The sequence below is a fragment of the Vicia villosa genome, unplaced genomic scaffold (genome assembly GCF_029867415.1).
Source record: "Vicia villosa cultivar HV-30 ecotype Madison, WI unplaced genomic scaffold, Vvil1.0 ctg.000794F_1_1, whole genome shotgun sequence".
Classification (NCBI taxonomy): Eukaryota; Viridiplantae; Streptophyta; class Magnoliopsida; order Fabales; family Fabaceae; genus Vicia; species Vicia villosa.
This window is the reverse complement of record NW_026705351.1, coordinates 547,015-572,224: the sequence shown is the minus strand read 5'-3', so window position 1 is coordinate 572,224 and position 25,210 is coordinate 547,015. Positions and strand designations below refer to the sequence as shown.

At 37.0% G+C, this 25,210-nt stretch overlaps 2 protein-coding genes across 2 annotated transcripts; one reads left to right on the top strand and one right to left on the bottom strand.

Annotated features, from left to right (window-relative positions):
• Positions 1-11,482: 11,482 nt before the first annotated feature.
• Positions 11,483-12,735, bottom strand: LOC131631252 (CASP-like protein 4C2). Its single transcript, XM_058902049.1, has 3 exons — positions 12,214-12,735; positions 11,983-12,118; positions 11,483-11,883 (listed from the first exon to the last, which is right to left on the bottom strand). The coding sequence occupies exons 1-3, from the start codon at positions 12,435-12,437 to the stop codon at positions 11,662-11,664; spliced, it is 582 nt and encodes a 193-aa protein (XP_058758032.1). The 5' UTR covers positions 12,438-12,735; the 3' UTR covers positions 11,483-11,661.
• A 6,853-nt stretch (positions 12,736-19,588) lies between these two features.
• Positions 19,589-20,893, top strand: LOC131631237 (uncharacterized). The gene has a single exon (XM_058902026.1). It carries the CDS (start codon positions 19,589-19,591, stop codon positions 20,891-20,893), a length of 1,305 nt encoding a protein of 434 aa, XP_058758009.1.
• Positions 20,894-25,210: the final 4,317 nt, after the last annotated feature.

Sequence of the window (25,210 nt, the reverse complement as noted above, 5' to 3'; positions counted from 1 at the left end):
CTCATGGCTGAACAAAGAACACTAACGCAGTTGGCTGTCCCTAATGTGAACTATAATGGTTTATGTATTGACTATCCTGCGGGTGATGCACCTTTTGAATTGGAATATGGTTTAACACATTTGTTGCCTAGGTTTAATGGTTTTGCAGGTGAGGATCCGCATAAGCATCTGAAGGAATTTCAGGTTGTGTGCTCTGCCCCTTCCGAACCTTCACTAGAGGATATTGTCAAACAAATGGCTGCAAATAATCTTCAGTATCAACAGCAAGTAGATTCTACTCTCCAGACTTTGCAAACACAGATTGGACAGCTTGCCACTTTGATGAATGCCATGCAGCAAGCTCAAGGATCAAACCAAAAACGCTTGGAAAAGCATTCTGTTTTTCAAATAGAGTTGCTTTCTGAAAATGTTGATGATACTTGTACTGATTTGTTTGTAGATGATTTTCCATCATTGTCTGGTTTTGATGATGTTTACTCTTGTGATGTTTGTACTGACACTAAAATTTGCTCTGTTTGTGCTGAAATTGAGGTTGCCTTGCAAGTTGATATTCTTACTACAGATGAGGTTGCAAATGAAGTTGTTCATGTAGATGAAGCTCTCGACACCCCGGCTGCCCGGATCAAACCATCCATTGAACAACCACCTTCCCGGGAGCTGAAACCAATTCCTCAAAATCTTAAATATACTTATTTATAGATGAATGAAAAACTTCCGGTTATAATTTCTTCTAAACCTTATTTTGATCAAGAAAGTAAGTTTTTGCAGGTTTTGAAGAAGCATAACAAAGGAATTGGATGGACCTTGGATGATATTTATGATATTAGTTCGCCCATGTGTGTGCATAGGATCTCACTTGAAGATGCAGCAAAAGTAGTGAGGCAGCCCCATAACCTTTGGTTCCTTGATGTTGTGAAAGATGAGAGCACCTTCACGTGCCCATTTGACACTTTTACTTTTAGAAGAACATTCTTTGATCCTGGAATAAAAGGAGAAGGAGCTAAACCACTTTTTAAGGACGATGAGCATTACCGAAAGCTACTCCATAAGAGCTCCACTTTGGAAGAAGAGAATATAGAAGACCTCTCTTTGGGAAAGGCAGCTTAAGTGATCACTTATCCCCCTTGACTACTCGGGTGTGTTCTTTCCTTTCTCTCACTCTTATTTTATATTAATGTTCTTTCATTGAGGACAATGTATGTCTTAAGTGTGGGGGAGAGAATCATTTATTTGTTTTGTTTTCTTTCAATTTTTTTTTTGTTTTTCTTTTAATTTCAACCAATAAAAAATGCATCTTCTTGAAAGTTTTAGGCTATAGACTGATTTGAGTCGAGTTTGCGGAGACGTGGGAAAAATTCACAAGATCGGTATCGTTCTAACACCGTAAGTCTCCTGCATATGGAAATCGATTTGAATTTTTTATTATTTTTTAGCCTTAAATTCTCATTCTCTGACAGCTCTTGAGTAGTTTATTTCAGCAGTCGGCACCATCTCTCACACACTTTACACAGGGAAGCCGATGAATATAAGTGAATGTTCCGAAAAGAAAAAAAAAGAGAAAAGAAAAAGAGAATACACCTTCTAAGTTTGGTGACCCTCACCCGGTCACTTAACCCAACAGTTGTGTAATCTTAAAAAAAAAGGTTTTCAAAACTCTTTGTTAGTTGGTTCAGCGGTTTCTGGTGCTGAACTTGGTAGGGAGGATTACGGTCCGATCCCCCGCAACTACATCTGAGTAAGCAAAGGGTTATGCCACGCAAGTACCGGAACCCCGTGCAAAAGGATCAGAGTCATTAACCGGTTGTCCTGCTATAAGTGTGTGGAGATAACGAGCTTAATGTGATTGCGCCTGAATGAAACAGAGTAAAAAGGATGAGTAAGTTAGGCTATGGTATAATAATATGATTTGAATTGATTTGTGTATTTAGGAGGCTTATGTCTGCATATCTGTGGTTAGTGTTCTTACGATGTCCTTAGTGTGCAAGATTAGTACCTGTCGATGCAAACTTACCCGAAGAAGATTTGTAGCCTAGGATGAATAACTGTTGATGTATTTGTGCTTTCTTTGTTTTGTTTTTCATTTTGTTCGGAGTGCAAAAGTTCAAGTGTGGGGGAATTTGATCAGTGCATTTTGATGCACATTTCTCTATGGTTGTACTTATACATTTCCATGGTTTGCTTGTCTTATTTTTGTATTTTATAATGTTTTTATATTTTAATTTATTTTTATTGTTATTTGATTTTCGTATTTAATTTTCAGCTTTAACAGTCTGCACGGAAACGATCATATCTAGAGTTCCAGGAGTCCGATTGAGGCGTTCTAAAAATCGCCGGAAAGCTAAGAGAAAGAGCTACAATTCTTATGTTAGAGCCGAAGTCAGAATCGGACTGTAGAAGGGCCAGAAAATTCGTTGAAGTTGCAGCACTAGTTTTAGTTAAGTTTCGGGTCATTTAGTTTTGGGCCTGGGTCGTATGTTTGACCCAGTTAGATTGTAAAACGGGTTGCACTCTTTCCCCTTAGGGTAGCAGCCGCGGTACTGTTCACCATTGATCACCATTTCACATTTTTGGAAGAGCTTGTACGTTTGATCATGAAGAACTAATTCCTAGAGGTTAATCTGCTGTAAACGGTTTCCGCCGATACTTTGAGGTTCTTATATTTTCCAATTAATCTATTTCCTTTCAATTCTAATCTTTGATATGTTGTTTGCTTAATTCGATATTATCCAAGGTTAGATTGATTTATTTCGATGGTTGCATGTTCCTATACTTTAATCGCGTTTGCTTAATCCGCGTATGTTTGTCGTGTTTGCTTAATTCACGATTGCTATATATAATCCGTTTGCTTAATTCGGGAATTAGGAACATACATCACATAATTTCAATTGCGCTTGTATAATTGTTTTTATAATCGAAAAGGGAATAGAATCCGCTTGTGAGTTGGAAATTATTTGGATCGATGATAAGTTAGGAAGCCAAAATAGTAGATTAATCATTTCAGCTTATTTTGATAATCACTTATTTTCACTATTTTGTTTAATCAAAATCTAAAACAAACCCCCCCTAAATCGATTTACCTTTGGTTAATAATCAACGAGAATCCTTGTGAGAACGATATTCGAGTTGTCGTTACCGCTAAACTACAATTTTACAAAATACTCGTTTTTGATCCGTGTGCGACAGCGGATCAGCGACTCAAGTGTAACTCTATGCAATATGCATGTGGATCCCATCCATTATCATTTCCTGCCGATTGTCGTTCCTCTATAGACTAGATAACCACCTCAAAGCCCATTCTCGTTAAGCTTTCAAATCCAATTCGACGTTAGATTTGGGACAAATAGATAACCTTCACGAGATTACCCAACATTACCACTTTCAAAGACTCATGCTTGTGTACGTGTGCAACAAAACAAGACTCATGCATTTAAGACGATCTCTCTATCTCCTAAACTACACAATCACATCTTTTCAACTCTGCACAACATTACACAACATGACATTCAATCCAAATCTCAAACATCAATTAGCATTTAGCAATCAATCACATAATTCATGATTATCATTATCACATAATACATTCATGAACATTGATTATAAACAATTCATCCATAACATACATTCATAATTACATGTTATTCACAATTAACATCATAATTAATTACACAAGTGCCAACCAATTCTATTATATCATATATACAATCATATTAGATTCAATATGCTTCAAACGGCACGTAAAAATGAGTTACGGATCAAAAGATACAACATTTCAAAGTTTGGAAAAAGTCCCATACAGCAGAGTCCGCTTAGCGACCTTCCAGCGGGCTTATGGTAGTTTAATTTTTAACAAGCCAGCTTGAAGCGCGCTTCTACAAACTAAATCCAGAAGCAGACCAAAATCTGAGCTCCGCTTAGTGAGCTCACTTAATTTTTCAAAAACAAACAGCATCCGCTTAGCGGGCCAGGGGCCGCTTAGCGGACATGCGATTTTTCAGAAAAAACCAGAAAAGTCAGAACTGTGAAAATCACATTCCACCAATCAAAAACACTCCCAGACATCAATAAACAGCAATTACAACCAGTATTCATAATCCTTCAACAACATTCATCATAAATATCATGTTTAAACACATAAATCCATATAAATTAGCATAAATATTAGGGTTCATACATTTTCATAAAATTGCAAAGATTGAAGAGAATCACACAAACACATACATTACCCAATCATATAATCTATAGCAATTTGGATTCTAACCCTTACCTCTAGTTCAAGTCCACCCTCTTGATGAAAATCTATAAATCCCCTCTTTGTTCTTCTCTTGCCTCTTTCTCTTCTTTCTATCTTTTCTCTTCTAATTTTAGGTTATCTCACAAAATCCCCTATTTGCTCTAAATTATTATTGGGCTTAACCCATCCAACTATCCTTTCTAATTCATTTAGGCCCATTAGCTAATTACTATATTTCTACCAATTACAAATTAGCTAAATTAACACATTAGCACATAATTAAATAATTATCACTCAAACAATAATTAACTAAATCAAAAAAACATCAAATAATCCTAATTAAATAAATATCTAATAAAAATAGGATGTTACAGCAATCTTTGATGTTTCACTACCATGGCAAGCGTTCCATAGCTACGGTATGTCAGAAGTTACAAATTGTAGTTTGCTCTTAGTCGTGCGCTTAAGAGCTCTCTACCGTAGAAACAAAAGCACACAATAATAATGGCCGAAGTTAGTTCACATGCTTAAAAGAGACATTTTTTATTGTACTGAATCCAGTTCCATAAGTTCTTGGTTTCTGGTTTGGGACATTTCATTTATTTGCAGTAGAATTTTGAGTGGCTTATCTTTCTTCCATAAGCATTACTTTGGAGTATTAACACTAATTATTGAGATGGAGAATATAATGATAATGATGTGAAATAATGAATGTCTTTTATGTATTGGTTGTAATTATTCCATGTTGACAATTAAATAATGAAGATTCTATATGTCTTCCTTCCCCTTTAGTTATTTGATTTGGCATAACTGCATTAGCAGACAACAATTGTCATGGTAAATCACCCACACTGCTACTTCATTAATAGTATCAGTTTCTGGTTGGAAGTTTGGCCTCCAATCCTTAACTGTAAGGTAATGATCGTAGATAAACCACGGGCCATTCGCCATCGCCGCTTTCTTATCATCTTCATGCGAGAAAGCCACCAAGTAATAATCATTGCTAAGATCTATGATATTAATGATACCTTTCCAAACCCATATTTGATTAAGTCTATTCTCCAAAGCCTTGTAGCCAATACGTTTCCCCAGTAACTTAACTATGACTCCTCTCCGTCAGGGTTTTTGAATGCGTTTTTCCTCCTTCTCCGAAAAAATGAAGTTAGGACACTCATAGCCACCGATAATTTCTTCCTCCACTCTGATCTCCCCCCACTCAGCCTCTGAAACACCCAAACCAATCTGAATATCAAAAAATTATATTCTATTAGTTATAAGGGTTAATGAACTTTTTCGTCCCTTTAAATATTTTAAATTTCGTTTTTAGTCCCTCCAAAATTTTTCTTCAAGAAATCGTCCCTTCAAAATTTTTGTTCCGAACTATTGGTCCCTAACGTCAAATTTCGTAGCTAATCGGTGGCTAAAGTCGTAGCTAATCTCTAGCAAATTTGACGTTAGGGACCAATAGTTTAGACGAAAATTTTTGAAGGGACGATTTCTTAAAGGAAAATTTTGGAGGGACTAAAAACGAAATCTGCAATATTTAGAGGGACCAAAAAGTTCATAAACCCTAGTTATAATTTTAGTAATTATTAGTATGAAATTTATCAAAAAATAATTAAATTTTTATGAGTTTTTTTTTTTAAATTTGCTATTCATAAATTATATCAATTTTTTAATTTATAACTCAATTTTATGATATCTAAATTAATCAATATCTCAAATTTTTTTATCTTTTGGAATTTTGATTAATTGAGATATGCATATCCGAAAAAACCTCTGATCATTTTTTGAGGATTTTTTTCGAATATGCATATCCGAATTAATCAAAATTTCAATTTTTTTTTTGTGTTTTCAGAGATGCATCTCCAAATTAACCAAAATTCTAATTTTTTCAGAGATACATTTCCAGAGGGTATTTTCGAATTTTCAACCGAGGTTTTCACCTCTAGGGACCGTAAAGAATTTTCCTAATAAAGGCACTCTAAAGGGCCGTGGGTACAAAAATACAAGACTTCTTCTTTAGTTATGCATGGCAACGAGGCTAGGAACACGTTTTAGAATTATAAACCCAACCCTACAATCCTATATCAGCTCTGCCCTTCCCCCAAACCATGTTGAAGATTATATATAATTTAACCTTCAATAATAAAAAACTGAATTTCCCCTTACCTAAATATGATTAAACTGATTTTTTCTTGTTTAATTGAGAGTAGGACGGCCGAGTCTTGGCAGGGCTGGCTGGATTTTCGCCATGCCTACTTCGTGCCCAATCCAAAATACTAAAGATGATTCAAATCAATTTATATCATGGTGCACTTGCATGTGTAATTGGTTGGAACCCATTGCAACAACGGTTTAACTTTAACTTTGATTTGTTAACTCGCTAGTCACTAAACTATTTTAACCTATTAAAATGTAGAAAGTGTTAAAACAGAAAGCTTAGAAAAAATGCACTGAAGGGATGTTTATTATTCAATAAACTGAGGCTATTATATAGCCAATTACATGAAAGTGAAATAAACCTAGGACCCACGTTTTACAACCTGCAACGTGGGTAGAGAAGTTTAAAACAAACTCTATCCTAAAAAATAGCAACTGATAAATACTAAGTCAGAACTTAATTAAAAACTAATTCAAAATAAAACAGATTCCTAATATTTATCTAACAATCCCTCCCTTAAGCTAATGCCCCTGCACTTAGCTTACTTTTGAAACTTCGGTCATTCCAAGCAGGCTACGAAGCTTCTCAAACTGTTCCAGCTTTAATGGCTTTGTCATGATGTCTGCAATTTGATTTTGTGAATTGCAGTAGTTCAGCTCCACTGCTCCATCATTCACCAAGTCTCTTAGAAAGTGGAATTTTACATCAATATGCTTGCTCTTGCCATGAAATACTGGATTCTTGGACAATTGTATAGTAGAGCTATTGTCACACATAATTTGTGTCCCTGTATTTTCTTCAATGCCAAGCTTTCCCAACACCCTTCTGAGCCAAACACACTGACAAGCACACAAAGCTGCCGCCATATATTCTGCTTCTGTGGTAGAAAGAGCAACCACTGATTGTTTCTTTGATGACCAAGAAACAGCTCCAGATCCTAACATAAATACAAACCCTGATGTACTTCTTCGATCATCAAAGTCTCCAGCATAATCACTATCCGTAAAAGCCATGAGTTTCAGGCTGCCTTCACCTTTCTTGAAAAAAATCCCAAACTCGGTTGCACCTTTCAAGTATCTTAATATTCGTTTTGCTGCAAGCCAATGTGACATGGTAGGCCTGGTCATGAACCTGCTAATTAGACTAACATCATACATCAAATCAGGCCTAGTTACAGTTAAATACATAAGGCTTCCTACAACTTGCTTGAATAAAGTTTCATCAACTCTGGCCCCTCCTTCATCCTTGTGCAGCTTTGTGCCTGGCACTATGGGATTTTTTACTGCATTGCTATCTTCCATACCAAACCTTGCTAGCACTTCTCTTGCATATCTCCTCTGACAGATAAAAATTCCACCTGAATTTTGTTTAACTTCTATTCCGAGAAAGTGCTTCATTTTCCTCAAGTCAGACATATCAAACTCCATCATCATGGAACTTTTAAATTCAGCACACATTGCATTATCATCTCCAGTAAAAATTAAGTCATCAACATAAAGACTTACTATCAACCTTTTACCTTCTTTTGATCTTGTGAACAATGTGTAGTCATATGGGCATCTCTCAAAACCTTCTTATAAAAAATAAGCTTCGATTCTGCTATACCAAGCTCGTGGCGCTTGTTTGAGACCATATAATGCTCTTCTAAGCTTATAGACTTTTTCTTCTTGTCCTTTCTTTATGAATCCATCAGGTTGCTCCACAAATACTTCACATCAAGCTGGAAAACCTCCCAACTGAATTGAGCTGCCATTGCAAGTATTATACGGATAGTGTCTAGCCTTGCCACTGGAGCGAATACTTCAGTATAATCTATCCCATAACGTTGTGCATACCCTTTTGCCACTAATCTTGCTTTGAACTTCTCTATTCTCCCTTCTTCATTAAACTTAGTTTTGAACACCCACTTGACTCCAATGGGTTTAACTCCTTTAGGAAGTGTAGTAAGTTCCCAAGTTTGATTCTTCTCTATGGCCTCAATTTCAGCTAGCATTGCTTCCCTCCATTTCCTACTTTTCACTGCTTCTTCAAAAGAAATTGGATCATTTTCAATTTCCATCATCATTGCACTCAGATTTTCTTCCTCGGACAGTCCTTCTCCTGTTTCATAGTCACACAACCAAGTTGGAGCTCTTCTTTCTCGCAAACCCCTCCCTGCAACCAATTCTTCATACGGCGCTGAGTTTGACGTATTTGGAGGGGATTGCAATCTGCTTCCTTCTATTCTGCTTCGGAGAACTGAGTCTGCTGGGCTATTGTCTGCGTTGTTGGACCCTGCCGGTGTGCTGATGGGCCCTATTGGAGTGCTGCCCGGCACTGCAGATGTGCTGTTGAATTCTCCTGGTGCACCTTCTTCTTCATTCTAACCATTTTCATCTTCCCATACCAATGTATTTTTCCTATGTTTTGCTTCTGATTCATTCCAGTCCCAGCTTTCTTCTTCTTCAAAAATAACATCTTTGCTAACTATGATCCTTTTTGAGACTGGATCAAATAGCCTCCATGCCTTAGACTCGTCACTGACTCCTAAAAAAACACACTTTGTGCTCTTATTATCCAGCTTGCTCCTCTTTTGATCTGGTACATGAACATGTGCGACACATCCAAAGATTCGAAAGTAATCCACCACTGGTTTTACACCACTCCATGCTTCTTCAGGGGTCTTGTTTTCAACTGCTGTTGTTGGACAACGATTCTGAACATGCACACACCATCTCACAGCTTCAGGCCAAAAGGATTTAGGAACTTGTCTTTCATTTAGCATGGAACGAACCGCATTCATAATTGTTCTGTTCTTCCTTTCTGCCACCCCGTTCTGTTGAGGGGTGTATGCTGTTGTTAGTTGTCTGCTAATTCCCTGTGATTGACAAAAAATTTCAAACTCTTTTGAGGTGAATTCACCACCTCTGTCAGTTCTTAAACAGGTTATGTGTGCACCCATTTGCTTTTCCACAAGATTTTTGTAATTTTTGAATGTAGCAAAAGTTTCTGATTTCTCATGCAAGAAATAAATCCAAGTTTTACGAGTAAAGTCATCAATAAAACTCAGGATATACCTCTTGTCACTATTTGAAGCTGGTTTGATGGGGCCACAAATATCCGAGTGTATTAGCTGAAGTTGCTTTGATGCTCTCCACGAGCTTCTCTTTGGTGTGGACTCTCTATGTTGTTTTCCAGTTAAGCATGTTTGGCATAACTTCTTTGGAAGCTGTAGGGAAGGCAAGCCAGTTACCATCTTCTTGTGAGAAAGCATTATAAGCCCATTATGGTTCAAGTGGCCAAAACGACAATGCCACTTATGAGCTTCCTTTTCTGATACATCTTCAACTTGTAGGCACTTGGAATCATTTGATGCCTTGGCAACTGTTAGACAAAACATTCTATTTCCACTCATTTCAGTTTGCATAATCACCCCCCTCCTAGGATGAACTACTTTGCAAGTGTTATCTTGAATTAAAATGGCTAACCCTTTCTCTTGGAGTTGTCCTATGCTTAACAAATTGTTCTTGAGCTCAGGAATATAGTAAACATTAGATATTACCTGAGTTACGCCATTTAATTTTATCCGTATACTTCCTTTTGCCGCTACAGCCATCCTTGTATCATTTCCCAGCTTCACAGTTTGATTGCATCCTTCTTCCAAATCTGAGAACCAATCTTTGTTTCCCGTCATATGATTGCTGCAGCCCGAGTCGAGGAACCACATCTCTTCTTTCTTTGTTTGGTGAGGCACTTCATAAGACATCAGCAAAAGTTCTTCCTCTTCCTCAACATAGTTTGCATTTTTTTCCCAGTCAGGACAGTCATATTGGAAGTGTCCCAACTTATGACATTTAAAGCATTCAACAGTTGCTTTATTTAGGAATTGTCTCCCTCTACCTCTGCCACGTCCTCCTCTGAACATACCTCGACCTCTGCCTCTGCTTGGCTTGTCTTCCTGAGTTACTTTCAGCACTTGTGCTTCTTCTTGGTAACTCTGCATCCTTTGTTCATGAACCAGTAGACTTCCATGCAATTCATCAATACTCAAGGTGCTCAAATCATTTAACTCCTCTATTGAACAAACAACATAATTGAATTTAGAAGTCAATGATCTAAGTACCTTGCTGGGCACTGTGCTTTGCTCCATTGTCTCACCATTTGATTTCATTTTGTTAACCACAGTAAGAGTTCGTCCCAAAAAGCTGTCTACCTTTTCTCCTTCTTTCATCTTCAGCAGCTCGAACTCTGTTCTCAATGCTTGAAGTTGAGCCCTTTTCACCTTTGTGGTTCCGTGATATTTTTTCTTCATTGAATCCCATATTGCCTTCGATGTCCCTTTGTCGAGGATTGTTTCCAGTATTTCTCTGTCGATTGACTGGAAAAGGTAATTCTTGACCTTCAAATCTCTGAGTTTGGCCTCCTCCACGACCTTCCTCTGGGCTTCGCTTGTTGCTGCTGTTCCGATTGCTGGTGCAGGGATGCCTACATCCACCAGACTCCACATCTCCTTGCTTCTGAGAAAGTTTTCCATTGTCATAGCCCAGAAATCATAATGGCCATCGAACTTTGGAATTGACTGCTGCACAAACTTCTCTGAGCTTGACATTTTTTCTGTGTTTTACTCGCTCTTTGGATCAGGCCCCTTGTAGAGCTCTGATACCAATTGTTAAAACAGAAAGCTTAGAAAAATGCACTGAAGGGATGTTTATTATTCAATAAACTGAGGCTATTATATAGCCAATTACATGAAAGTGAAATAAACCTAGGACCCACGTTTTACAACCTGCAACGTGGGTAGAGAAGTTTAAAACAAACTCTATCCTAAAAAATAGCAACTGATAAATACTAATAAAAAACTAATTCAAAATAAAACAGATTCCTAATATTTATCTAACAGAAAGTCCCTTAATTCCAAACATGGTGTAGACTCTGTGTATTTTGATTTTTATAATCGATTTAATTGATAAATTGACCCGCTGTCTAATCCGTTTGAACATAAAATCTAGCAAGTTAATGAAATTATTAAGTAGAAAAATCAATGGAATTATTGGAATAAAATAGGTGTTACAAATACTTTTGCTACAATAATCTATAATATAAGCTCAAAATTCAAAGTCACGCGCATATATTCAACTCAAGTTCTTCTGCAATCATGTCCGTCCAAATCAAATCACATCCAATTGAGAGTACCAAGAAAAGAATGCTTCTGACCCCACACAAATATTCCCCGGCATTCATTCCTCTACGACGTCGTTTCCACGCAAAACTTCTCAGAAAAGGTTCATCAGAGATGAAAACGAGAACCGTTGATTATGAAACAAACGAGACGGAATCCAGATAACAGCGAAGTAAACCCTAGAAACAGAAACGCCGCGTATCCTAACGATATCGCTATATCCGTTTGCACGCAGAACGAATTGCTCACCGTACACGTGTCCATATCCTTAAGCGTCCTCGCCATCGCCGTCCCCGCCGCACTCGCCGATAATAGAAGGTATGCGAACACCTACACCGCCGCAACCACCGCCGCATAATTAATATGTCAATTTGTATTTGATTAATTAATTAATTTAACAATTTAAACGAAATTGTGCATGTTTCTGACCTGGTCATGGCCAAAATCAAACCAAACTTGCAAAACTTCAGGGAAAAGCGTTGCGCCTCTTGAAATTTCCCAAACGGAAGCGCACATTTCGAATAGAGAATATATAGCTACAATCGCATTAGCAGCAACAACGAATCTGTTTCAATTCAGTAATAGAAAAAACTGTAAAAATCTGTTTTGCTTTGAATTTGAAATTGAAATTGAGATTGAAATGAAAATAGAGTTAGTTACCTGAAGGTGTCGTAGTGGTGCCAGTGAGGAGAATCGGAGGTGCGAGAAGTGGTGAGCATGAAGATGGAGGAAGCGAGTGAGAACGAAAAGGAAGTGAGACGGAAAACGAGGATGAGTGAATTGAAGCGGCGGAGTTTGTGTTCGGCGACGGTGGAGTGGAAACGAGGAGCTGACGGTGAACGGTTGTTGTCGACGCCGTTGCGGAGTGGATCAGGGGAACGCATGGTGGTGGAAAATCAAAATCATGTAGAATTGAACTGTAACAGATAGTTAGTTAGATTTTGATTTATGTGAAGAGAGAGAGAGAAAGAGAGAGAGAGTCACGAGATAGAATAGAAGAGCGAGATATTGATGAGTCTATCTGAGTGAGAAGAGATAAAAAGAAGAAGAAGATGCGTGGAAAGGAATGTGTTTGGGTAAGAAAAGCGTGCTCTGCTCTGCTGTGTGTGTTCGTTTCTAATCTCGTGTGCTTTCTTTTTCTTCCTTCTTCTTCTGTATCTTTTTCTTTCCGTTTTTTATTTGAGAAATGATAGTTTTACACTCTTTTTTACATCAACACCGTATATTAATACCTACCATGCATAAGTTTTATTTTTTTATAATAAATTGTATTGTCTTGATTTCTGTGCCAGATTACTTTCCTTTGTTAATATCTACGGTGTATTTATACTAGGGGTGGCAAAACGGGCCGTGGCCCGCCGGGCCGGCCCGCCACCCGCCAAAAAATGGCGGGTTGGGTTGGGATTTTAGGCCCGCCGCTCGCCAAAGCTCGCCCCGCAAAAACCCGCCGCCCGCCATACCCGCCCCGCCAAAGCCCGCCGCCCGCCAAAACCCGCCTCTCCTCCAAAACTCACTCTTTTTTTAGTTAATTCTAGTAATTTTAATTCTTGATGGTTTATTTTATACATTTATTTATAAATATATGTAATATTTTTTTAAGTAAATTTGTTAAAAAGTTGGTTTTATAAAAAATTGTTTTAAAAAATAAGTGAAAAGTTTAATTAAAAGGTAAAAAAAGCTTATTAATCTATTAAAAAAATATAAATAAAAATAGGCGGGTAAGCCCGCCGCCCGCCAACCCGCCATCTTGGCGGGGCGGGCATGACTTTTATGCCCATTTTACTTGGCGGGCATGCCCACCCCGCTTGTTTTTTGGCGGGCATAACGCAGGGCGGGCGGCGGGCGGCCCGCTTTGCCACCCCTAATTTATACGGTGTAAGAAAAGGAATGTAAGGATAGCACTTCTCTTTTTATTTTTATATTAATTCTTTATATCTGTATCTTAAAAGCTTCAACTTTTCCGTTACTTGTTCTATTTCACACTGTCACCTTTTTTTTCTTCTTCTATGGGTACAATTTCACATTGTCACTTTGTTTAAAATTAAATCTACAGTTGTGGAAAACAAAATAATTAAATTTACACTTTTTTTGAAAAATTGAAATATAATTTATTTTAAGCTAGGATATATTAAAAGGAGTATTAGGATATTCCAACCCAGGTACAAAAGGAGGAAAAGAAACGGCCAAAAAAAATTACAAACTAATACGAACTTAGACTAAAAAATGCAAAGGATCTTTGTAGAAATTATAAAAGTTGATATTAGTATGAGACTATGAGTAATATCCCCCACTGTAGACCATTTCCAAGCCGTAATCTTAATTTCCCATACTAAATCTGATAAATTACAGACTTCGTCTTTGAAAATCACCACATTTCAGGTAGTCTAAATGCTCCAACAAACAACCAGTCAGATAAAAACTTCCTTACCGGCTCTCACTTTTTTATTTCTGAAGTAAACAAGCCAAAAATCATAGTTGTATCCTAAAGTTAACCCATGCTCAACTTCAATGCCAAACCAAATTCCAATTTCCTCCCAAACACGTTTCGCAACCGAACAAATAATTAGAATATGGTTTAAAGATTCTTCTATCACATTACAGAAGCAACAAGACATCTCCGACGATAAAGACACAATAACTCTGACGAGAAGCAATTTTTTTGTCGGTAACCTGTTCCAAAGACACCTCCAGCCAAAAGCTTTGATTCTGAACGGAATCGACGTCTTCCATAGATGTTCAAAATGATGTTTGCGAACTGCTTCTAAGACCATTTCGTTCTGCATAGGCGGAACATGGATCAATTTATATCTACTGTTAGCTGCATAAACCTCCATTTCGTTGCTGTTCCAAATAACATAATCCTGCACATTACATTTCAATACAACATCTAGCAGAACCATCCTTAAGTTTACCTTAGCTGAGTTGACGACGGGATAATGTGAAATGGGAATTCCAAATTCCCCCCAAGTCCAACCGTTACCATATCTACTCCCAGCTTCTACTACGTAACAGCCTTTTGAATTACTCAAAGCATAAAGATCGGGAAACATTGATTTCGGATTCTTATCTTTGATCCACACCGCGTTCCAAAAAGATGTGCTAGCGCTGTTACCTACTACGAAACTGTACCTATTCATAAAATCCTCGCCAAAATTCCTCCTCTCTAAATTAATAAGGTCTTTCCACCAAATAGATTTAGAAAATTGTTATTAGAAATGACGTCGTTTCGAACCTGCAACTGTATGTTCACGTATCTAGCAGACAATACTTCCCATCATTTCGAACTTTCACCTTAAAGAATCCTCCATTTTCATTTTAACATCAATGCCGTATTGAAGTCCTCAATGTTTTTCAGCCTTATTCCTCCTTGTTTCAGCGACAGGGTCAGGAAACTCCACCCTATTATTGTTTTGGATGGACAAAAAACTAACTCACTTTTGATCAATGGAGACAATAAATCCAACAACGGCGAGAGAATTTAGAAGGCTAGCAGTTGTCATAATTTCTCTCATAACTTCGAACTTCCTATAGTTATAAATTTTTTGAATTAGAATAAAATGTACACAATATGTTTTAATACCTTTATTTGTCTTCATTTACTAATTTGAATGTCATAGTGTTTGTAAGAACTACTATCTCGCTGACAACCAATTTAAAACTACATTGATTTATTCACTTATTTCTGTAAGCTACTAGTAATCATTCGGATTCGGTTCGATAACACAGTTTGGGAAAGTAATGCGCTAGGTAGATTACTTTACAACTAAAAGTGATTACGCGTTGTTATCACTTTAACGTCCAAGTCAGTTCAACATTTAAGATGAGTGTAGTGAAAAATGAAGATCAAAGAATGTAGATTGCTTTACATGTGAACTGACTTATATACCTTGGGTTTAATGGATTGGATTTGAGATAAATTAGGCCTTAGTCATTTGAAAATTTGGCTGGTCCATAACAGTTGCTCCAAGGATTTTTCGAGCACTAAGAGAGTCGGGGAAGCCTTAAGTGATGTTGGTCGGCCTCTAGGATTTTGCTTGATGGGAGCTAGAACTGAAACACTTAGAATCAATTGAAATAATAGTGGAGAACAAGCGCATTAAATGTATTTTCATCATTGAAATGTTTCACCGTCTTTTCTTGACACGTGTGATGATGTGACAAGTTACGACATGATGCGACTTATAGTGACTTAAGTTTGCCTGCATTTTCAAGGAGAAAGCCAGCCGTTGATTCCGTAACCTGTTTTTACCACTGATTTGGATCGTTAAACTACCTTTACCTATATATAGGAGGAGTTGAGCGCTAAAGAAACTTTTGGCAATCCTTGGTATTCCAATTCACTCATAATCACTCTTATTAGCAAACGTCTTCTTCTCTTCCTTCCCAAAAGTGTTTATCAGTGGGATTGTTGTTCTTTTATCCAAGCTTTTTCCTTTCTCCATTACTTGACTTCATCAATCTTGTATCACCAAGTACCATTCTTAACTCAAGTTTTTACCTTTAAGCATTTCCTGTTGTTTAGCCTATATGAGTGATAGTCCTATTCGTATAGATAGTGATTCCATAATGTTCATTTTACTACGGGAATGGGGGTAATTTTCGACTCACATTCCCTTTCCCTTACTCACGATTACTTGGGCCACTAAGTTGTGTTTCTGACTAATGATTCTGATTCGGAAAGGGTATTTAAGAACTCTCTCAACCAAAAGGGTTATTCGTTGGATTCCTTTGAGGCTTTCTTATCAGATGACGGTGGAAAGGACGATCGCACTAAGGTTCATATGCCCCCTTTTTTATTGAGGCGGTAATGCAAACTATCAAGCAGATGAGGGAACACTGTGATGATTTCTTCCAAATTTACCCGAGAACCCATAACTGCGAACCTAGTGTTGCTGAGGTAAGGACCCACTTAGAGCATCATGGCATGTCAGAGTAGTTTCTTGGATCAAGCTCGACGAACATTTTAAAGTCGAGGAATTGACCCAGAGAGGCGTGACGTTGGTGGAACCGGCCGATGCGACCAAGTATGGTTGGGTGGATGCATAAGTGGCTGGTACTTGTTTGGTAAGAATATTGAAGCGACAATAGATGTTGCAGACATCACCGCCGACAACCCTCTGGATTGGTCAATTCTTCACGTGGATCTCGAGAAGAAGATAACAACTCCTTTGATGACTATGTAGTCCCACTTAAGAATTTCTTGTTCATTAGGATAGGACTGCAACTATCTTTCTCTAACTTTGAGGTGGCAGTTCTGAAGCACTTGAAAGTTGCTTCTTCAATGGGCTTACATGAAGATTGAATGCATTCAATGGGCCTAAAATCCCAACCCAACCCGCCATTTTTTGGCGGGTGCGTGGTTCGACCTAGCGGGCCACGGCCCGTTTTGCCACCCCTAGAGGAAAATATTCCTCCGTGACAAGGATTGGGGACGAGGATGAGGAATAAATTTAGAGGCGGGGCGGGGAGCAGAAAATTATCTTTCGAACATTCCCTGTGCCGTTAACATCCATAATTGCCTTTATTTGAGGCATAAAACTGTTTTTTAAATGTCAAAATTTCTCATTTTTTCTTTTTCTGTTTCACAAATCTTTTTTCTTTTTGTATGATTGTTTAAAATAGTTGAATTTATATTATTATTGACCATTTTACAATCAAATAATCAATTTTAAATTTACATGTTTATCTAAATACTATTCAGTAATGCGTTAATAGGTCAATTATTCCCTTTTCTAAATCAACCATAATGTGACAATACCTTCGTCACATTACTCAATTTTTACTTTTTCAACTTTCTCACAACTAAGTATCAAGATAATATCTATTTTATTTTAATAAATAATTGTCTTTATTTGACCCCATTAAAATGGAATGAAGAGAAATACAAAATAATATTGAATTTTCAAAATACAATATTTAGTCGCAGCAAAAAAAACACAATTATTTTATAATTATTAAAAAACAGTTTACATTATTGAAAATTAATTCATAGTTATACAATTAATATATTATTTTATTAAATTTGATAATATTCAATAGTCGTGTAGACAACTAACTTTCTATCTCACGGGTCACGATCAACATAATACATATTTTATTTTTTAATAAAAAATTATCTTTATTTGAGAGACAAAATTCTTATTTCCAAACATCAAAAATTTTCATTCTTCATATGTATCTAACTACATTTTATACAATTTCAAATGGGATAATACTTAATAGTCGTGTGAACAATTAACTTTTCATCTCACGGTTCACTATAAGCACAATACATATTTTACTTTTAATTAATATTTATTGAATTTATATGATCATTGTTCATTTTACAATTAAATAATTCATTTCAAATTTACATGTGTATCTAAATATATTTTATACCATATCAAATTGGATAATACTTAATATTTGTGCAGACAATCAATTTTTTATCTCACGAGTCACTATCTTCAGAATGCCTATTTTTTTAATTAACATTAATTGAGTTTATATCATTATTATTTATTTTGCAATTGAGTAATTCATTTCAAATTTACACGTGCATCTAAATATATTTTATATCATATAAAATTGAAAAATACTCAATAGCCGTGTAGACAATTAACTTTCCATCTCACGAGTGACTATCAACACAATACCTATTTTATTTGAGAAGAAAATCGTTATAAATGTCAACAAAATTCTTTTTATTTTTCTCCATCTCAAGTTCCATTTTTTTCTTTTTATATGACTGTTTAATACAGATGAATTTATATGATCATTGTTCAGTTTAATTGAATTAAGTAATTCTTTATATATATATATATATATATATATATATATATATATATATATATATATATATATATATATATATTTTATATATATATATATATATATATATATATATATATATATATATGGCATATCATATGAGAATGCCATATTTATATAAGAATGTGAGAATGAATCTGAATCATTGAATTTTAATATAAATGATGGAGATTATGGGTGAATCTTTTCTTTCTCTCCTACATCATTTATTTCAATATATATATACATATATATATATATATATATATATATATATATATATATATATATATATATATATATATATATTTTATATCGTAATATTTACTTGTGTGTCTGCACGAATATTTTCTTAATTTTGATATTAACTTTTTTTTTATAAATTATTGTTTAATAAAAGTATATAGTACTGCAAAATCGATAATACTATAAAAGTCCTTTTTTTAAAAAACTAAAATAAACTTACCCTAAATAATACAAATTAATTAAAAAAATTAATTTCAACTCTTTATTTATGTCACAAGTTGTACTCAAATGTGAAATGGTTATTTCTAATTATAACTCCCTGCTGGCATTGTCATCCTTTTGTAAAGGCTACAAAGTCCGGACTCATGAGTGTGTCTGCCTAAGTGTGGTCACACACCATATCTAGATGGGAAATGCTGATAGGAATAGTACATCAATAACAAAACGCGTGACGGTGTGGTATTGGTTCATTTTTCTTGATTTAAATATAATTTTAGTTTTCTAGATCTCGTCTAAAAAAGTTTGACAATATCTCAATGTATCTTATGGATCTCTTAGACACCACGCGAAATTCCAATTTTACTATCAGCTTACGTAGATGTACTTCCGAAAGCACTCTGATTTAAAAAAAAGTGTTTTATTCTGTAGATGCATCTACAGAAGGTGATCAGAGTATTCCGTAGGTGCATCTACAAAATGCTAAATTTTCAAATCATCTTCATTTCACTCAAAAACTCAATTTTGGTTACAATAATATTTTTAAAATACAAATGTAAAACTAAAGAAACGCATTTTAAATACAATAATAGGTAAATAAAAAAAAATACATCGTATAAATAATGTCGGTCATAATGTCGAATACATCATCAAAATAACATAAGTAACATACATACATCATCAAAGAAAATACAAACATGCTAAAAGTGCCACAATTTAATTAAGGAGTTAAGTTAAGAGTTAAAAAGTCGCACGCGAGTAAGCTCTGCTAGGGTTTAGGGATATGGAGACATCGGTTCCGGTGCCAAAACTGGCACCACCACCAAAACCCCCTCAGGAGGGGAGTGCAAGAAGTAACAAAGCGGATGATGGTAGGGGAAAGAAAAATATCAGGGCAAGCAATCTTCTCCAGAATTCATGTGAAGGCGGTATTTCGTATAGGAACATTGTCACAGGTGAACATGGAGGGGTGGAGGGTGAAGAAGATGAAGAGGAGATAGAGATGCTGGATCAGGAGGAATTGGAGGGTACCAATGGTGATCGTGAAGGAATTACGGTTAAACAAGGTAAGAGAGGAGGATATGATTGCCCACGGATCATATTATCCAAAATGGAGGAAAAAAGAATACAAAGGCCATGGCGGAGGGGGGTGATTGTGAAGCTTTTGGGAAGGAAGATTGGTTACAAGGCCCTGGAAAACAGATTGCAACAGATGTGGGTGAGGAAAGGGATCATACGCATCATTGATTTAGGGCATGATTATTATCTGGTGTGCTTTACACATGAAGAGGACAAGAATGCAGCTATGGCAGATGGACCATGGTTCATATATGATCATTACTTGACAGTTAAGGAGTGGACTCCAGATTTTCATCCTGAAAATGATTCCATTGTGAATGTTGCGGTGTGGATCAGAATTTCAGGCCTACCAGTTGAGTATTACGATCTGAAGGTTTTGCAAGTGATTGGAAATTTGGTTGGTCGAACAGTAAAAGTAGACAAGAATACGCTACAAAGTGAAAGAGGTAAGTATGCAAGGATATGTGTTGAAGTTGATATCTCGAAACCGCTTCTTGCAATGTTTGAGTTGAAAGATAAGAGTTATAGGGTTGAATTCGAGGGACTGCATCTACTATGTATTTTGTGTGGAAAATTTGGTCACTATAAGGAGGGGTGCTCCTTGATGAAAAATGGGAAGGGTCCGACCTTGAGTGTCAATGAACAAAGTCATGGTGTAGGCACAACCTCAAATGGGAAGAAAGTAGTAACAGATGTGAAGGGACAAGAAGATGACCCTTGGCAGGTAGTGCAAAAGCAACGAAGAATTCGAAAGATGCCGGAGTCCAAAAAGAAAGTTCCGGCGACGGGATCTTGGCTGGCCAAGGCGGGATCACGGTTTCAGGCGCTAGGGACAGACATGGGAGAAACTAGTGGAGTTGTTAAGGAAAGTAATAATGGGAGGGAGCTGAATAAGGAAAATATGGATGGTATTAAAATAATGACAAAAATAATATTGAGGTATTTATGGAGACGGCAAGGAATAATGATGCTATTATTAGCACAGTCAAAGGGCATGATAAGGCAATGATTATGCAAGATTCCATCGTATCTGTTACGGATATTTTGGAAAAGGGTAATCAAAGGAAAATTGATGATGTCGAGGAAGGGCAGCTATTGGTCAAACATAAAAGTAATACTAATAAAGGAGAGAGAAAAGGAAAACAGGTGGATAATAAATGAAGAAACAAAAAAGGTCAGTAAACTAGGGACACGTGGACATATGGGATTCAAAGACAAAAATGAGGGCCCCAGGAAGCGTAGTATGGAAATTGTTTTGGGGAAAAGGCCACATGCAGAAATTCTCAGCAACAAACATGTGAATATACAAAAAGAAAAAAGTGGAAAGCAAATAATAGAAGATGGTGGGGTTACTATTCTAGAGAAACTTGATGGTAACAACCCTTTGGGTCGGATTGATTCTATCACTCAGAAGATTAATGATTTGCATGGGGTGCATGGGAATGGTGACATTAATACTACATTAACCTATGCGGCCAAACCACCAGACGGAAGCACCAAGGACAAAGATAACAATGAGACTGGGGCAGTGGACATTAATTTACTAAGGGATGAGGGTTTCATAAGGCCAGAAGGAGAGCAAGTTCGAGTGAGTGATTGCAGCATGGAAGAGGAAATAGTTCAGGAAACCCCTGAGCTGTGCTAACCTATGTATAAGGTGTTCTTTCTTATCAATGTTTTTTAATGATGCATACAAACATTAAAATCATTGTTTGGAATTGTAGAGGTGCTGCTGGAAAGGAGTTTTTCAGATATAGTAAATACTATGTTGATATTTACAAGCCAGAAATTTTTGTGTTTATGGAGACCAGATGCAATCCTAGTAAACTCCATTCACCATTGAAGAAGTTAGGTTTTCTAAAATTCTATTCAGTGATTAATGATGGATTTGCTGGTGGTATCATTGTGGCTTGCAAAGATGAAAATCTAAAGGTGAATTGCCGTGCTCAGGAGGAGCAGTGGATGCACTTTAATATTTGTAATGCTGATGGTATAGAGTGGAGTTTCACCTCAATCTATGCTAGTCCAGCTGAACTTAAAAGAAGAAGAATGTGGGAGGAGTTGAAGTCTATAGCTAATAATGAGAATCTACCTTGGCTTGTAGCAGGGGATTTTAATGACATTGCCCATGACTGGGAAAAAAAGGGTGGTGCTCAGGCTTCGAATAGAAGATGTGTCGCTTTCAGAAACAACATGGAAAGCTGCAAGCTTCATGACTTGGGATCTAGTGGACCTAAATTCACGTGGCGGGGAGGCATTTACCATGGTGGCCAAAGGATATATGAGAGACTAGATAGAGCTATAGGAAATGAGGAATGGAAACTCTTATTCCCTGACAGCAACATCAAAGTCCTCACAAGAGTTAGTTTTAGTGATCACCATCCTATCATGATATCATTATCTAATATTCCGCAACATGCTCGTGAAAGACCATTCAGATTTGAGAGTGCATGGATGGTGGATAATAACTATGGTGACAGAGTTCAGGGATTTTGGAAAAATGAAGATGATATTCTTTCTAATCTCAAGAGAATTGAACGAGACGCAAAGGAGTAGAAAGTGTGTAATGTGAATCAAGTGCAAAGAATTAAGAAGAGGCTTTTGGCTCGTCTTCATGGCATTCAAGAAAGCATCCAATCTAGTCATAATACTCGTGGTTTAATTCGGTTGGAAGGAAAGCTGCAAACAGATCTGAATATGATTCTAAAGCAAGAGGAGCTTATGTGGTTTCAAAGATCTCGAACGAAATGGCTATCTGACGGGGATAGAAATACCAGATATTATCACCTCAAAACAGTTTCTAGAAGACGGAAGAATAAGATTTTGATGTTAAAGGATAATGATGGTAAATGGATTGAGAAAGAGGAGGAACTTAAATCATTGGTGACTCTTTTTTATAAAAATCTGTTCAAGATAGGAGACAAATGGAGCTGTTGGTTTCAAACCAAAATAACTTTTCCCGCCCTGAATGATGAAGAGGTTAGGAATTTGGATGCTGCAGTGACAGAGACTGAAGTTAAACAAGCGCTTTTCGGTATGAAGCCTTGGAAAGCTCCGGGTCCAGATGGATTCCCAGCAGGCTTCTATCAAAAGTCATGGAAAACAGTGGGTAAGAGTGTGTGGGATTTTGTGAAAAAGGTGTGGGAAAAACCGAACAATATTGCTCAAGTGAACAAAACCAATATCTGCTTGATTCCTAAGATAGATAAGCCTACTCATGTATCTCAATTTCGCCCTATATCTTTATGCAATACTTTGTATAAAGTAGTGAGTAAGGTCATTGTTAACAGACTTAAGAACTACATGAACACTCTTATTTCGCCTTACCAAACGGGATTTGTTACGGGGAGGCTCATTCACGAGAATATTATCATTGCGAGAGAAGCGATGCATACAATGGAAAAGATGAAAGGAAAAACTGGGTTCTTTGCTATAAAGGTTGACTTGTCCAAAGCTTATGACAAAATCAGGTGGGACTTTGTTTGGCATACTATGCTAGAAGCAAAGTTCCCTGAAAAGCTGATCAACATAATAATGCATGCGATAACAAGTGTCGAAACGAATGTGAACTGGCATGGTGCACAAAATGAATTTTTCCGTCCCCAGCGAGGTATACGACATGGCGATCCCATTTCCCCGTATCTATTCGTTTTATGTATGGATAAGCTCTCACATCTTATTGAGGAAGAGACCATTACCAAGAGATGGAAGAGTTTGAAGCTTGGCAAGAATGGGGTGAGGATATCCCATTTAATGTTTGCTGATGATTTGTTGCTTTTTGGAGAAGCTACCGAGGAACAAATTACATGTGTTATGAAGACGATGAAAACCTTTTGTGAGCTATCAGGGCAGGAGATAAGTGAGGATAAAACCAGCATCTTTTTCTCGAAAAATGTTACGAGAAGCATGAAACTGAAAATACTGCACGCATCAAAGTTCAGACAAACAGGATGTTTTGGAAAGTATTTGGGAGTTCCTTTACATGGAAAGAGCATGAGGCGGAGGGATTTCCAATATGTTATCGACCAAGTTGCGGGTAAGCTAACTAGTTGGAAAAGGGATAACTTATCTCTAGCAAGAAGAATTACGCTAGCCAAGAGCGTCATTGAGGCGATCCCTTTGTATCCGATGATGACAAATAAAATGCCTAAAACTTGTCTTGACGAAATTCAGCAGCTTCAAAGAAATTTCGTGTGGGATGATACGGATGAAAAAAAGAAAATGCATGCAATTGCATGGGACATGGTGACAAAACCGAAAGAACACGGTGGTGTGGGGTTAAGAAAGCTTGGCTTGTTAAATGAGGTTTGTCTCATGAAGATGGGCTGGAAGGTTTATAGTAATTCAAACGACTTGTGGTGTCAGGTGCTGCGCCAAAAGTATAATATAGTAGAGAATATGGATTGTATGCAGTTCAGGGCAACTGACTCCAGTCTATGGAAGGATATTGCTAAACTTATCCCAGAAATGCTGAATATGGGTAGATGGATTGTCGGAGACGGAAGGCAAATTAGTGCGTGGGAAGATAACTGGCTGGGGGAGGAGTTTCTTCTAACCAACTTTGATGTTACTATTCCCGACAACCTTAAAGGAGCTAAAGTGTGCGACTTGATAAATGAGAGAGGAGAGTGGAATTTTGACTCACTTGTAACGTGGTTTCCACAACAGTGGATTGACAAGCTTCGTTCATCCGTGCCACCAAGCATGGAACCCTTAGCTGACTGTTTTTGTTTTGCAGGTGCTACTCCAGATGTTTGCTCGGTGAAGGAAATGTACCATACGTTGGATATGATAGAAGGTGAAGATGAGGACGACGACTGGGCAAAGGTGTGGAAGGTTGCTGTTCCTGAAAGGTGTAAAACTTTTCTTTGGTTACTAAAGCATGATAGGCTGCTCACTAATTTAAGTAAGGCAAAGAAAGGTCTTGGATCGGCTGGCTGTTCGCTTTGTGGAAACGTATGCGAGACGACGCTGCATGCCTTACGGGATTGCATGAAATGCTTTTCTATGTGGAGGAGTATCGTTTCTAGCAATTTGTTGGATGAGTTCTTTACAGCCAATACTAAAGACTGGATACACATTAATTTAAATTACCGCGACAGGAGGAATAAAGGGTGGACAAAACTATGGCTGATGGTCTGCCATTCTTTATGGCATTGGCGAAATCTGGAAATGCATGATGCAAGTTTTGAAAGACCGCATCAACCTATTGGCCACATAATTAAGAAGAAGCATATTTATGAAAGTGTAATGAAGACCACTAGACAGTGTCATGGAGAGGAAGGAAACAGCATGTTCATGGGGTGGAAACCCCCTACTAGGGACA

Excerpts from the sequence above, each read along its gene's own strand:
- LOC131631252 (XM_058902049.1), bottom strand. The coding sequence starts at position 12,437 with ATGCGTTCCCCTGATCCACTCCGCAACGGCGTCGACAACAACCGTTCA. Across the intron at positions 12,119-12,213 it reads CACCACTACGACACCTTCAG|ATTCGTTGTTGCTGCTAATG; the intron begins GTAACTAACTCT and ends GAATTGAAACAG. Across the intron at positions 11,884-11,982 it reads TTGATTTTGGCCATGACCAG|GTGTTCGCATACCTTCTATT; the intron begins GTCAGAAACATG and ends GCGGCGGTGTAG.
- LOC131631237 (XM_058902026.1), top strand. The coding sequence starts at position 19,589 with ATGGAGACATCGGTTCCGGTGCCAAAACTGGCACCACCACCAAAACCC.